Source organism: Zophobas morio, unplaced genomic scaffold (assembly GCF_036711695.1).
Source record: "Zophobas morio isolate AGI-343-1 ecotype UQ-CSIRO unplaced genomic scaffold, CSIRO_AGI_Zmor_V1 ptg000044l, whole genome shotgun sequence".
Taxonomy (NCBI): Eukaryota; Metazoa; Arthropoda; class Insecta; order Coleoptera; family Tenebrionidae; genus Zophobas; species Zophobas morio.
Genome location: NW_026972149.1, coordinates 6173714 through 6188702, shown reverse-complemented (window position 1 = coordinate 6188702; position 14989 = coordinate 6173714). Strand labels below are relative to the sequence as shown.

The 14989-nt window shown below is 33.3% G+C and overlaps 2 protein-coding genes and 1 long non-coding RNA gene across 4 annotated transcripts; 1 reads left to right on the top strand and 2 right to left on the bottom strand.

The window, feature by feature from the left end:
- Nucleotides 1–3257: 3257 nt before the first annotated feature.
- On the top strand, nt 3258–5898 carry LOC135141463 (rho GTPase-activating protein 39). The gene is made up of 3 exons (XM_064072581.1): nt 3258–3488; nt 3550–4768; nt 5017–5898. The coding sequence occupies exons 1-3, from the start codon at nt 3469–3471 to the stop codon at nt 5731–5733; spliced, it is 1956 nt and encodes a 651-aa protein (XP_063928651.1). The 5' UTR covers nt 3258–3468; the 3' UTR covers nt 5734–5898.
- A 623-nt stretch (nt 5899–6521) lies between these two features.
- On the bottom strand, nt 6522–8514 carry LOC135141434 (uncharacterized). Of its 2 annotated transcripts, XR_010282387.1 has the most exons (4): nt 8302–8514; nt 8157–8246; nt 7939–8105; nt 6522–7882 (listed from the first exon to the last, which is right to left on the bottom strand). It is a non-coding gene; the product is annotated as an uncharacterized LOC135141434 (long non-coding RNA). The 2 variants fall into 2 exon arrangements; XR_010282386.1 differs by having other exon boundaries at nt 6522–8105.
- Nucleotides 8515–9968: 1454 nt separating this feature from the next.
- LOC135141465 (PBAN-type neuropeptides-like) lies at nt 9969–10726 on the bottom strand. The gene is made up of 3 exons (XM_064072583.1): nt 10646–10726; nt 10321–10525; nt 9969–10269 (listed from the first exon to the last, which is right to left on the bottom strand). Exons 1-3 carry the CDS (start codon nt 10724–10726, stop codon nt 10046–10048), a joined length of 510 nt encoding a protein of 169 aa, XP_063928653.1. The 3' UTR covers nt 9969–10045.
- Nucleotides 10727–14989: the final 4263 nt, after the last annotated feature.

Genomic DNA, 14989 nt, shown 5'->3' with positions numbered 1-14989 from the left:
GGGGGGGTGGGTGGGGTTAGTATCAGCTAAAATAAGATCCATTTTGGCAAATGACGTATCTTCTAAGAAATTTAACTAAATTATTGTAAGAAAAGACACTAGAGGCTCCACAGCACTTTCAAATTTTTTCCAATATAGAACCTCAAGAAGGAATGTTTTTACTATTTTCCCAGACTTACCAGTTGATTGTTAAGAGCGTAGCGGAGAGTTTATCCGCCATTTTCCAGACAGCCAGTATAAAATAAAATCCAGTAGCGTAAATAACAGCGCCGTAGACCCTGATATGACATATATTTAAAGCAGATCATCAACGGTGAAAAATGTATTTTCAATTTCTCAGTATATGCCTAACTTCGACCGTTTATGTCCTCCATGGTTTATGTTTATACTTGAAAGAATTCGATTATTAGCACGTTCAGATTTCAGCCATCAGCGGTTAAAAGAAAATGAAATTTGACTTATTTTGTCTGCTCAACGCAAAAAACTTGCGTAAACACTCATAAAGATGAAGAACCTTTATTCAGCAAAACTATAGGATTAAGTCAACATTTGATTAACGATTCACCATGTTTCCAATAATCTTCACAGTTTTGCAATTTTAAAGTTAAATTGTACTACAGTTTTTCAAAAAATCAAATTCTGAATACTAAAATTTTTATTTTTGTATATTTTTTGTTCTTTTTCCCTAGATATCCTTTTGCTCTTAGGAGATTAAGAATATTCATTCCCAATTTTTCTCTCAAAATAGTATTTTCTACAATACGACCATGATTCAAATATAGGGACTTTGCATTTAAGCTCTGCCCCTCGATCTCATAACCAATAAAAAATTCGTGACAATTGAGATCGGGCGGGTGGGTGGGGCTTAATTTTTTATGTTTTTCTTAGTATGTGTAGTTTTCTTTCAACGACACGGTACTCAAAACGGTACTTAAAACTCCCCCACGTCTCAAGGCGAATAAAAAAATTAATCATAATTGAGTTGGGGCGGGTAGGTGGGGCTAAAATACTTAAAATATCAAAGAATGAATTTGAGATTAGAACTATGTTTTAAGTATCGTGTTTTCGAAAAAAAAACTACATAGGTACATTAATTGTCAATGATTAAGCCCCACCCACCCGTCCTATCTCAATTATGATTAATTTTTCATTTGTTGACAGTTTGAGGGGCGGAGCTTAAATACAAAATCCATATTTCTCAACAAAATAGTAAAATAATTTCAATTTTGCACTTTCTCATTTTTTTTAACATATTTCACGTGCTAATTTCTTGAAGAAAAATATGGACTCTGTGTTTAAGCTCCGCCCCCCGTCTCACGACGAATAAAAAAAATAATCACAATTGAGTTGGGGTGGTTGGTGGAGCTTATCCTTTTATTTTTTTTTCGTAATATGCTAGACTTCTTCCAACAGTAAAATAGTTAAAATATCAAAGGGTGAATTTGGCGTTAGAAATATGTTTTAAGTATCGTGTTGTTGAAAAAAAACTATATACATTAAGAAAAAGATGTAAGAGATTAAGCCCCACCCACCCGCCCTATCTCAATTCTGATAAATTTTTCATTTGATGTCAGATTTAGGGGTGGAGCTTAACTGCAAAATTCATATTTCTCTACAAATATTAAAGATACTACAATTTTGCACTGCCTCATTTTTTTAACATATTTACATGCTAATTTCTTGTAGAAAAATATGAATTCTGCGTTTAAGTTCCGCCCCCCGTCTCACGATGAATACAAACATGAATCACAATTGAGTTGGGGCGGGTGGGTGGGGCTTAATTTTTTATTTTTTTTTCGTAATATACTAGTCTTCTTTCAACAGTAAAATACTTAAAATTTGAGATTGAAATTATGTTTTAAGTATCGCGTTTTTGAAAAAAAAACCATATAGGTACGTTAAGAAAAGATGTCAATGATTAAGCTCCACCCACCCGCCCTATCTCAACTCTGATGAATTTTTAATTTGTTGTCAGTTTGACGGGCGGAGCTTAACTGCAAAATCCATATTTCTCTACAAAATAGTAAAGATATTTCAGATGCTAATTTCTTGAAGAAAAATATGAATTCTGCATGTAACCTCCGCCCTCCGTCTAACAACGAAGAAAAAAATTAGTCACAATTGAGACGGGGTGGGTGGGTGGGGCTTATCCTTTGATTTTTTTTCGTAACATACTAGTCATCTTTCAACAATAAAATACTTAAAATATCAAACAGTGAATTTTAGATTAGAATTACGTCTTTAAGTATCGTGTTTTCGAAAAAAAACTATATAGGTACATTAAGAAAAGTTGTTATGATTAAACCCCACATTTGCAGGAATATGTTGTATATTATTCTATAAAAATTAAAGAATTCGGTAAAATTGTAAAATGGCGTCATCATTTTTTAGGAGGGTATACATACATAACAATCTATATTTAAGTCTATGGTTAAAACTCAACATGGATTCATAAACTACAAGTGCAGGAATATATTTTTTAAACTGTAAATAACATTTATTAATGTAAATTTTGACGATGATGTCATCCCATTATTGGTGGGGATGATTAGCACGAAAAACAATTAGTTAATTCCTATTGCTATTTGACACATATTTTATTACTAAACTTGCATTACTTGAAAATGATAATTACATCATCGTGACTTAAGCTGTCAAATGCTTCCGATAGTTCGAATTTGTTCGGATTAGACGACATTTTCTATGATTTTAGAGAAAGCAAACACCACAGAGGTACGTCTATAATTCTGTGTATTTCGTGTTTAGATTAGATCATTCGTCCAGAAAGTAACCATCCGAGAGACATGAATTAATGATTTGAGTCAAAGCATGCGTCCTTATTAGGGGTATTTTAACTAATTTAATTTAATTATGCTCAATTATTTCGAAAATTAAAGTCATAGTAATAATAATAAACATGGATTTTTTCCTTATAATATAATACAATCTCATGGTACGCCTATTTTTGACATAACTGTGGTAAAGATTACGAACTTTCCTGATTTTAAGTTAATTTCTTGGAAGGTTCAAGTCGGGTTAAAAATTTTAAAATTGTGTTTCGCTGCTAGTGACGAGCCACCACTGGATGCGTGTTTTAGTGTCATCTATCAGGAATATATGCGCTATTTCTAATTCATCGTGTACAATAAAATTTATTGACAAATTAATGACTTAATTAATTGTTGAAATTAATTAAGCCCGGGTAAAATGTCAATTTGATCGTGCGACGTCAGCTTGAAGTGGCATGTACCTTATCATGCGCACCGCACTCGCGCATAAACAATGGCGTTGATATTTTGTGAAAATGATGGTGGCCTGGTTGTTGGAGTTGTAGGCCACCAAGTTTTGTTATGGTTCCATTGATTTTTCCACTTAGAAACAAAATGATGAAAGAAAACAATGACAATATTTATCTATTAGAATGATATTTTACATATCATATTGTTGGTGTTGAAATAATGTTGGAAGATGGCTACTAATTCTTACAGGTACTCAATCAATATGTAATAATCGACACGCCCCAAATAAATGAAAATTTCGTAATTACAGGGTGGAATGGGTGGAGATAATAGAACCAAAAACCGGGGAACATATGTACGCGAATTTAACAACGGGGGAGTTCGTGTGGGATCCTCCTGAGGGTGTTCCAGTTAAAAGGACCGATTCAAATCAATGGTGGGAGTTATTCGATCAAAATACCGCTCGTTTTTACTATTACAATGCTACATCACAGCGAACAGTATGGCACAAACCCACCAACTGCGACATAATCCCTCTAGCTAAATTACAAACCCTGAAACACAACACCGACTGTACCCCGACATCCACTTCGAACCAAGCCACTCAGACCGGGGAGGCCGCCAGCAGCAGAGGGCAAATCCTCAGCTTATCCGCCAGCACCCCGCAGTTGCGACGGAAATCCAACGATTTGTGTCGCAGCAGCAGCTTTAGCCAGAGAGGTGCCGAAGCAGCTCCGTTGTATTCCAACTGGCACGACTCACACCTCCTCCCTTTGGAGCACTTCCTGCTTAACAACAGCAGGGATTCGGACACCGATCACTCGGACAGCGGCAGCGAGTCGTTAACAGGCCACGAACCTGACAATGAAGACTCTGACCAGTCAGAAGGGAGCTATTTACCGCACCGGTTACCTCACAAGCCCGTCGAGTATCTCAATCTACCGACCAGTTCGGTCAGCACGGAGCTGCGCGAGCAGAAGGAGCGTCTGCCGGTGCCGGTGCTCAAGCCTCTGGCTGAGCCCCCGTTCCAGCCGGAACGGGAGGCAGACATGGAGAAGTTCGCAGCTGATAATTTGAATCTGGGGGGTAGGGGTTTATTCAGAAGAAAGGCTAGTGTTCGTGATTTACTAAGCTGGTCGGCGCGGAGTTTGCAAAGGCCTTTATTGGCTTCAAGTAAACCGGTAGCTCGACAAGCTTTGGATATGTTCAGACAAGTACAAATGTATATGGGTGACCGTAAGGCAAGACCGGGGGTCTCGCTGAATTCGTTATTGATGGATATTCTTGGGACGGCGCATACACAGGCACTTTTAAGGGACGAGTTATTCGTGCAACTGTGTAGACAAACCACGGAAAATCCAAGACGGGATTCTCTCTTGCGTGGTTGGGAATTACTGACCATTGCTTTAGCTTTTGTTCCTCCTAGTCCAGCGTTTCAACCTGCGCTTTTAGGGTATTTAAATCGACATAGGGATCCAGGGTTTTCAAGAGTTTTTCCAGACGTCAGTCGTTGGCCCATTCATGTACAGGTATGTCGAGGTCTCTCCGTCTCACTTTTTCCCATTTACCCCACTCGTCGGTCTCTCTCCATCTCGTCCCGTCCTGTGTGGCTCCTCGCTCCACTTTCTTTTTTCCGCTTGGTTGCGACCCAACTTTCTACTCAGTAAAGCATTCAAAGTACGACTTATCAATTTTGATAAAATTTTGTGATGACGTCATCACATTGAAAAATCAAGTTGGCCTTGATTTTGTCGGTGAGCGTGTTTTTATATTGCAGGTGAACCATTACGCGACTGTGGCGTGCCAGCGTCTGGAGCGGATCGGGGCCGGTGGGAAAAGGTCCGCTCGTAGGCCCCAAATGGACGACATAGATTCCGCTCGTAAACAAATTTTTCAAGCTAGTCTCTTTGGCAATACATTGCGTGAAGTCATGCAACTTCAGGCTAGTCGCTGGCCCAATAGAAGACTTCCGTGGCCTCAGGTGGAACTGTCTCAGCAAGTTCTGCGTCTGCAAGGCTTAAGTACGGAAGGCATATTCCGAGTATCAGCTGACGTAGACGAGGTAAATAAGTTGAAGGCTCAAATGGATAGGTGGGAATTTAGCGAGCCGAGTGACGCACACGTACCAGCGAATTTGCTTAAACTGTGGTTGCGCGAACTTTATGAACCCTTGATACCTGACTCCCTATATCCTGAATGTGTTTCGGAGCCCATGACTCCACGTCGTGCATGTGATTTAGTTCTACGTTTACCGACATTGCATAGACTTGTGTTATGTTATTTAATTCGATTTTTACAAACTTTCAATAAACCAGATGTTATACAGCACACTAAAATGGATGCTTCCAATTTGGCTATGGTCTTTGCGCCTAATTGTTTACGTTGCATGGCTAGTGATCCTCGCACCATGTTCGACAATGCTCGCAAAGAAATGGCCTTTATGCGATGCCTCATTCAAGAACTTGACACGGAATGTGTCCGAGACATGATCTGACCTCAGTTTATATATATATTTATATCATTATACATACCAGTTATTATTGTATCATTTTATATTACTACATCATACCATAGGTACCCATTGTGACCTTTTTTCTTCTCTTTTATCTGGCATTCAAAATTGTGATTTAAATTCTCCAAATAAACTGTTTTCATATTAGCCTCAGTTTTCTTTTTCTTATTTATTTATTTTTTCTTAATATTTACTGGATCATACAAGAAGATACCCTACAGGGAAGCTTGGAACCAGCAAAACACGCTGTGGAACGAATACGGCAGTGCTCACATATACGAATTTAGCAAGAAGTCTTTGTAGAATAAGGGTTATCTACAAACTAGTTGTACTTTCGAGCTTGTAATTTCCTATATCTACCTATTGTTAAAAACTTTTTTCAGATGTGTATACCACGTTTGTATTCATATTCACAGCATAATAAAAACAAACATATACAACCGATGTTAATTCATTGCAAACTGTCATCACCACAATGTAAGTATTCTTTAAGTTATTTATGTTCAGTTTTTCAGTTCAGAATGTTGAACCGGCTGCAACAGCGCATGTGCAGTAGAGCTAAAAGTCGAATTATGGAATCCCCAGTAACATTTTATATTTAATAAATACTGAAGTTCTGACATTTAAATAATATGGGTAACGACAGAAAATTAATATTGGTTTTAAATATTGAATATATATTTATTTTCAATGTTTAATACTTATTCAGTTCAGAACATTTAATAAATGTTCATGTGAAAGGGGGTATGAATATAAAAAAAAAACTAGTATGGAATACAATATAAAATTTATTAAACACAAAAATACATTGTCACCGGAAATAACAGTGTATTTGAAACGATAAAAATATTCTGCTCAGTATAATATTTTTTCGACAAGTTACCTTTACCGATATATTATACAATTGTTCATTTGAAAATATAAATACCATATAACAAATTTTTTGTTACAGTAACTAATTTTAACGATATGTTTTTATCATGGAAGTTATGTATATTATTCATTTTGTTCAATAAATAAAACTATTGTCCTGGAAAAATAACGAAAGCTTAATTAATAATGTTGGATGTACAGTCGAAATCATAGACGTTCAGTAGAAATTGAACAGGTTCGTTAGAAAATTATGGTGTTCTTTATGGTTAACACCCCACACGTGATAGATAATCTCATTATTTTTTTAGAATATGCATGTTAATCTTTATTATATAGTTAGAATCATTTATTTGTTATTATTGAAACAGTGAAGACTGTTTATTATTATTATTTTACTGTTTATTTTTATTTTTTTTATACACGAAAGTGTATTCTATGTTTAAATGTGATCTATTTTTTTTCTTGGAATTTTATCTTGATTTTTACAAAAACAATGTATAGGTAGGCCTTTGTTATTTTTCCAATAAAAGTATTTGTTAAAAATATTGCTTCCTACCTATTGTTACAATTACTCGTATGTACTTATATATTACTATTTTTTTACTGAATAGGAGTATTCATTAAAACGTGCCATCGCCAGTTAGGTCAACCAGACACTCTAGCATTTCTACTGAACATCTATTATTTTTACTAAACACAGCACAATTAAATACTTGGACATGGTACTGGTCATTTTTTATTTTAATACTTACAATTTCTACTGAACAAACTTATTAATGTACGTAACAAACTATTTAAGTTACCTAAAAAAAATGCATTTTATACTTATCATTTAATTACAAGCCATTTAAAAATCATTTGTCCTAGAACCAGTTCGTTGAAAATTTGTACCAGGTGATTTTTTTTTAAATTTCTGCTGTAGTTACCCATGACACTTATGTCAGCAGTGAAACTGAAACTGCTGACATAAGCTTCATGGCCAACCAGAGCATAAACTTAAAAAATCACCTGATGTGAAACACAATATAAATTTTTTAAACATAAAAATACACTGCCAACTTACAATGAAATAACAATACATTATTGTCAATGGAAATAACAATGTTCTGCTACATTTCAATCGTTACACAGAAATATTTATTTAATAATTATTTGCTCTATAACCAGTTCATTGAAAAGCGATATAATTCATTAAAATAAAAAAAATCATACTTCATGTTTTTTTCGATTCTTGCTTTTGTCTGCGCTTAATGAGGTCCTACAATTAAATTAACTAACAAAGTTCGTAATTTTTAAGAAATCACATAACTTTACATATTGTAGCCTTGTTAATTGTGAGTTCACTAAAAGAGAGCTTATTTTTTCCTTGCCCTGAAAACTTGAAAACAATTTGGTTCATTATTAATAATTTCTTCAAAATTGCATACATGTTTTTTTACGTCTTCTCTTTCTGGCAAATAAACATTATTATTAGTCTGAAACTAGTTTATAAATACTAGGAGTTAATAATAATAATAATAATAAATGCTTACCAATTCATCCAATTTCTGCGTATCTCCCGCAATTTCTAACTGGATTTCTTCTTTTTTTTTGGTTCCGCCCGGACATTCATCATTTTGTCTCTACATTCATAATATGCTTATATTCAGAAATATTAAACCTCTTAAACATACTTACGTGTTGAAAAATTGCATTTTCTGTATTGCTTGTAGATGTGAGGTTATGTAGGGTTAGTACTGTTTTCTTGACAAAACGGTATTTACTACACTATTCTGAATTTATCGCAGTACCGATAATCACAATTCACAATAGGACAAACACCATGAACTTACACAAAATATTTTTTGAACCACCAACAATAACAGAAAATATGTATATGTTGCACATTGCGCAAACGCGTTCCAGCAGAGCAGGCGCATCTGTAGGTGAAACGCAAATTTAAGTAAGTTTTATAAAAATGATGAATAAAATTGTTATTTTTTGGTATTTTTTCAAATCAATTTTTAATATTGCTCCAATAAAAACCCTATGAAATAAATTACCTACAAGTTGTCCCAACATGGTACTTTTTTTTTCATTTTTGTTGTTCGGTATCTTGATAGAAAGACATTTCATAAATATGTAATATATGTTGAAATTCATATATAAATTTATAAATATAAAATGAATATTATATAAATATTTGTAATATCTAGTCAACATTTAATATTATATCAATCTTGTATAAATATTAGAAAAATATTGCTTGTTACTGGGGATATCTATCCTGTTTTTAAACCCTTCAGCACACACTTTTTTACGTTTTATACTAGTAAGGCTAACACGTCTTGCCAGTGGCAAACGTTTTCATGATAGTCACTGTCCAGTTTAATGGTTTAATTTTTTGTTAGTTGAAATTATCCGCATACCCCTTGGCGTGAAATTCTGGAAACTTTTCGCGACTTCACGGTCAGTAAGAGGTTGAAGTTCTTCCTTATTTATGTAAGTGACATGGGTTTAAGTTAAAAAAAGCAACAAACTGCTTTGACATTGACGTCAATGACGTCACTTTCAACTCACTGATGCCAACCGCAAGATTTATGTCACAGCGTACTAGAAATGAGAAAGTAATCGATCACAGGTGCTCCATCTTAACTTACTTATTATTACGCATCCAGAATCGTCTCAGATTAGGAAAAGGAGACGTTTAGGTTAATTTTATGGATTCTGGCGTTCGTAGATACAAGAAAATTGTTAAAATTCTTCAGAAACGTCACTTTTGAAGTGTTTTCTTGTAGTTTTAAGCCAATCAGAAACCCTACGGGCTCGGAAAGGGCAACGAAACCATCAAATTTTAGCTAAAACTGTATTTTTGTCGATTTTTATTGAATTTGAACTATATTTCAACGTTTTTTGATGGTTCTGAGCCACCAAACACACTTAAAGCATGCAGAATCGTCTCAGAATAGGAAAAGGAGACGTTTAGGTCAATTTTATGCATTCTGGCGTTCGTAGATACAAGAAAATTGTTAAAATTCTTCAGAAACGTCACTTTTGAAGCGTTTTCTTATAGTTTTAAGCCAATCAGAAACCCTACGGGCTCGGAAAGAGCAACGAAACCATCAAACGTCTTCTTTTACTAATATTTCTAGTGCATAATAAAATATACAAAAACTGTGTTTATAATTATAAAAGTAGTAGTTTGTATCAGTAATAGGAAAGTTACAAAAAGAAATTAAATATATAGTTTTCTTATGCAAAAAAGAGAAAACATTGGTTTTAATTAAATTGTAATTGTAAAATCGATACGGCTAAAACCGTTGGGTGCTGCGCAGACCACAAAAACTAAAAAATTAAACAACATATAATAGTCGAATGTTCTTTTATTCCTTAAATACAAATCAAATGAACATTAAGCATTTTATACATAAACAACACGTATTTATGAAAATGGCATTCTGTCATTTTGTCTTAAGCGAGGTAAATATGGCAGATGTCGTCCTAATCTAGGCGCAAATGGAGGCGATCTTTGATATAAATATTCTGCAGATATCGCTGAATCATCCGATGGCCACTGATTTTCGTCTGGCCTTATACCATTAACAATTTCTTCTTCGGATTCCCTACCTAATCGTGGCGTAAATTTAACAACGTGACGTTTGCCGGCTAGAAGTAACAAAATAGTTATACAGTGGGTGCGAATTAGTTAAGTCTTACCGTTTCCGTTTGACAAAGGTCCATTTTGAAGGGCGTCCATTATTAACATAGCCAGTCCCTCTTTTTGAAGATTGTCATAAAAATCGTTGCTGCTGGAGTTGCGCTTTTTTCTTCCGAGTTTGGGGCTGGGCCACACGTATGGTTCTTTTATATGTCCTCCATGTGTATTTCCTTGGTTGTTGACATGTCGATGATGAAAATCGTTCTACTCAAAAATTAGTAAAAAACAATATAAAACAGTAAAAAATACACTTTGTTATAAGTTGTTTTTTGAAAATGGTTCGTAAATTTTGAAAAACGCGTAACGTGTTTACACAGTACTCACTTGAGACACTGAAGAAATGTATTCAAGGAGAAGGATCAAAACACATATCACTACCCAGTTAACAACAACGACTCGTTCCATAGTTGTGAATGTCCGGATGAGGAAATCTAAGGATTTTATAGCTCAGTTTGGACTACGTCACGGACTCTAGGGGGCCTTTGGGACAAAAACAACCCCTGCAGTTTTCTAAATCCTTTAAACTAATTTATCCAACACGTAACACACGCTCGCTGCTGCAGAAGACAAGCAAAAACGATTTATCTTAAGGGTATACAGCGTGTTCACAAACGATGTGACTAAACAGCACACCGGGTCAAACAAATCCTTCGGTAGATTATAATTTTTTATTATTTTGTATATTCCTTACGTTGGTGTTCAATTATTTCTAGGCTTTCAAAGATGTTTAAAAATTCATAATTATTAAGTGCTTTAATAGATGAAGAAGATGAAGAAATTGCAAAGAACTGGTGGTGGAAAAAATTAATAAAACTTTTTATTCATACGTTTTCTGCATATATGTGGTTTAACGTTACCCCACTAAGATAATGCGTTCTCTTGACACACATTTAGTTCCTGTATATAAATTACTCCATTTGTCGACTTTAGCTCCTTGTTGTTTACTCCAAGTAGTAATGGTTTTTAAATGGTCTCTTGTAATACGTTCTCAACCAACTAGGAAACCGTATTTTCAAATTTTTGACAACTTAGGTGAACTCATCTGTATTGTTCCTATGTTTTACACGTTAACGATTTAAGTAACGACGTACTGAATTTTGGTTATTAATGGCATTTTGATAATATAATTTCACTTTTAACAGTGTTACAGTTTTTATTTTTTTTTGGTTTAATTTTAATTTTGGATAGGCAACCAATAATACTCCTATGCATTATCATTCATCACCCAAGCTGATAATTATTGCTTCTGGAGTCTGTATGAAATGGGGGCGTGGCTTTTCTCCCACTTCACTGAACATCATTGACATAAGTGTGCAACTACTGCATTCATTTTCTATTTTTTTTTACATTCTTGAATATTTGTGAAATTTGTGCAGCCAAACAATTTTCAATAAAATTTGTTTATTTAATATATTTTTTTAAATTTATTCAAATAAACTTAGAAACAGAAGTGAACTGTTTCACCATAGGTAAAGAAATGTTTGTATTGCATTTTGAGATGACGTCATTGACTCTCAAAGGGATGAATCAACGAATTTTGCTTAGCTTTTCATTGTCAATAGAATAAAGTTAAAATATGCCAAAAATTGCAAAATAATCGCGTTGGTAGTTTCAGAGGTTATCTTTATTATAAAATTCACAACAGACAGACGACGGACAGACAGACACGTATACCTTGACTTTCGTTTTGTACAAACTATGGAATACAGTGTAAAATGATTAATTTTCTGATGTAGAAATAGATAACGTTTCATGTCATAACAATAATTTGACGTGTGTTCTGTCAAATTTATAAAAAAGCACAATCAGTTAAACAAATTTAGTTTCTCAGATAAATAATAATAAATTGTAGTCTTCAAAACTACTAGACTGACTGAAATTTTAGATGTATTTTAAGACTATCTTGTGCATGGTACCTAAAAGTAAAACGCTAACTAAATTTGTCTGATCATCCCCACTACCAGTTTCGTGACGTCATTTTGAAATTTGCTAAATGATCTCAACTCACAATGTGTATTAATCCATTTATAATATAAACATACAACAAAATTTTAAAATGTAACATCACAAATCTATTTTTTTACGCGTTCGTTGAACAAATCTCGTTTGAAATTTATACCGTGATATGCACTTTCGTGCTTTAATAATGTACCGATATTAGTTGTCGAGCGAAGAAAGTATTGTAATCGAGTCCGTCGGCCGACTCGCTACTTTTACGTCTGTCTGTCTGTCCGTCTGTCCGCCGTCCCGGATTTGTATTAGGCAGATGATCTCCGAAAGTACTAGACCGATTGTTGTCAAATTTTGCAGTTATATTATGCATATCATGTAGATGGTAAAACGTTAATCAAAATTTGTCTAATCATCCCCACCAATGATGTGATGACGTCACTTCAAAATTGTACATAATAAGTGGGTTTTAAATAGTATAAAATAACACAGTCCTACACATGTAGTTTATGACTCCGTGTCGAGTTTTCACCCGAAACGTCCAGAATTTTGGAAAAAAAAACAAAACTATTAAACAACATTTTGCCATTTAATTTTGAATCTGCTAAACCGAATGCTTTGAAACCTTGCAGATGTTTTAAATTATATATAATATAATATTTATAATTATAATTATAAAAAAATACATATTTTTGGATATTTCAGTTTTTCTTTCATTTTTCAGTTTTTGGATGTCTCAGTTTTGGGATTTTTCAATATTTCGATTCTTCGACTTTTCGATTTTTGACTCCTGGATTTTTCGATGTGTCGATTGTTTTACTTTTTCGATTTTTCGATTTTTAAATTTTAGATTTTTTAATTTTTAAAATTTTAGATTTTTCGTTTTCTCGATTTTTCAGTCAGTTCTTCGATATTTGAATTTTTTAAGTTTTCGAATTTTTCAAATGTTTCGATTTCTTAGTCTTTTGATTTTTCGACTTCCTGTTTTTCAATTGTCATTTTGTCAAATTTTCGATTTTTTAATTTTTCAAATTTGACTCTCATAAACTCTCAATTTTTCGATTTTTCCCAATTCTTGACCTTCGAGTGTTTCGATTTTCCTGTTCTTCAGTTCTTTAATTTTTTTATTTTTCAGGTTTTTGATTTTTCAGTTTTTCGATTTTTTAAGGTTTCTATTTTTGGACTACACTTTTTTGGTTTTTCGATTTTTCAGTTTTTAGATATTTTAGTTTTAGGATTTTTCATTATTTCAATTCTCCGGCTTTTCTATTTTTGACTTCTGGATTTTTCGATGTGTCTACCTTTTTACTTTTTCGATTTTTCAGTTCAATTTTTCAATATTTCTTAATCTTTCGATTTTTCGACTTCCTGGTTTTAGATGTTCGATCTTTTGATTTTTCGATTTGTTAATTTTTCATTCCCGATTTATGGAGATTTGATTGTTGAGGCTTTCGATTTACCAGTTTTTCAATTTTTATTTTGGCCTATTTCAGTTTCTCAGTTTTTCCAGTTTTCCATTTTTTCGTTTTTTGATTTTTCCGCCTTTCCAATTTTTCAACTTTTAACTTTTTGTTTGTCGATTTCTCTATTTTTCGATTTTTCGACTTCATCACTTTTCGATTTCTCGTTCTTTTGATCTTTCAATCTCTCAATTTTTCAATTTTTCGAATTTTTAAGTTTTTTGATTTCTCGATTTATGGAGATTTGGATTTTTCGATATTTTGATTGTCAATTTCTCAACTTATAAACTGTTCAATTTTTAACTTTTCGATTTTTCGATTTTGGCCTATTTCGGTTTCTCAATTGTTCGACTTTTCGACTCCACGATTTCTTGATCTTTTGATTTTTCTATTTCTCGGTTTTTCGATTTTCCAGTTTTTCGATGTTTCGATTTTTCAGTTATCCAATTTTTTAAATTTGGGAGTTTCGATTTCTCGATTTTCCGTTATTCGGTTTTTAAATTTTAAATTTTTGAATTTTACATTTTTTCGATTTTCTGATGTTACGAATTTTTAGCGTTTCGATTTTTCTATTATTAGATTTCTCTATTTTTTGAATTTTCGATTATTTTAATTTTTCATTTTTTTTCTCACTGTTAATATCATACAAAAATTGTCACTAAATTATAAATTTTTAGTCAAAATATATTTGCTTATCCCCTCCGAAAAATTGATGACGTCAACTCAAAAGTTTGCCGAAATAAATCCTATCTAAAACGTACAAAATATACTTGTAATTTATCATTCCATTAATATTTTTTGGATTTGCATATACAAGGTGACTAAAAAAAATTAATGAATGCGTAAATTTATTTTATTGATTTAATCAGGAACTCAAAACCGAATGCTTTGAAATCTTGGAGATGTTTTAAAGTTATCATAAGCATGGTAAATTTTTGATCAAAATGTATTTGCTCATTCTATCCATAATGTACAAAATATGATGAGCCTGTACTTGTGATTTATCATTCCATTAATATTTTTTGGATTTGCGTATATAGGGTGACTCAAAAAAAATTATCATTGTATTTCAGGAGCGAGGGAAGTTCTTTCGAAACAACATTCGACCATTTTATTTAATATATAGAGTTCTTTCAACAACAGGAACGTAAAACATGTTTTCAGTTTCTTGTTGGGAAAAGAAGACTTCGTATATTAAGAAAAAATGGACAAAATATAAACCCGCCCACCCACCCCTCCTCAATTGTGATGAATGTTT

Coding starts and splice junctions, on each gene's coding strand:
- LOC135141463 (XM_064072581.1), top strand. CDS start 3,469: ATGGCTACTAATTCTTACAG. Junction 3,489..3,549: donor ATGGCTACTAATTCTTACAG/GTACTCAATCAA, acceptor TCGTAATTACAG/GGTGGAATGGGTGGAGATAA. Junction 4,769..5,016: donor GTTGGCCCATTCATGTACAG/GTATGTCGAGGT, acceptor TTTATATTGCAG/GTGAACCATTACGCGACTGT.
- LOC135141465 (XM_064072583.1), bottom strand. CDS start 10,726: ATGGAACGAGTCGTTGTTGTTAACTGGGTAGTGATATGTGTTTTGATC. Junction 10,526..10,645: donor ACATTTCTTCAGTGTCTCAA/GTGAGTACTGTG, acceptor ATTTTTGAGTAG/AACGATTTTCATCATCGACA. Junction 10,270..10,320: donor ACCTTTGTCAAACGGAAACG/GTAAGACTTAAC, acceptor TGTTACTTCTAG/CCGGCAAACGTCACGTTGTT.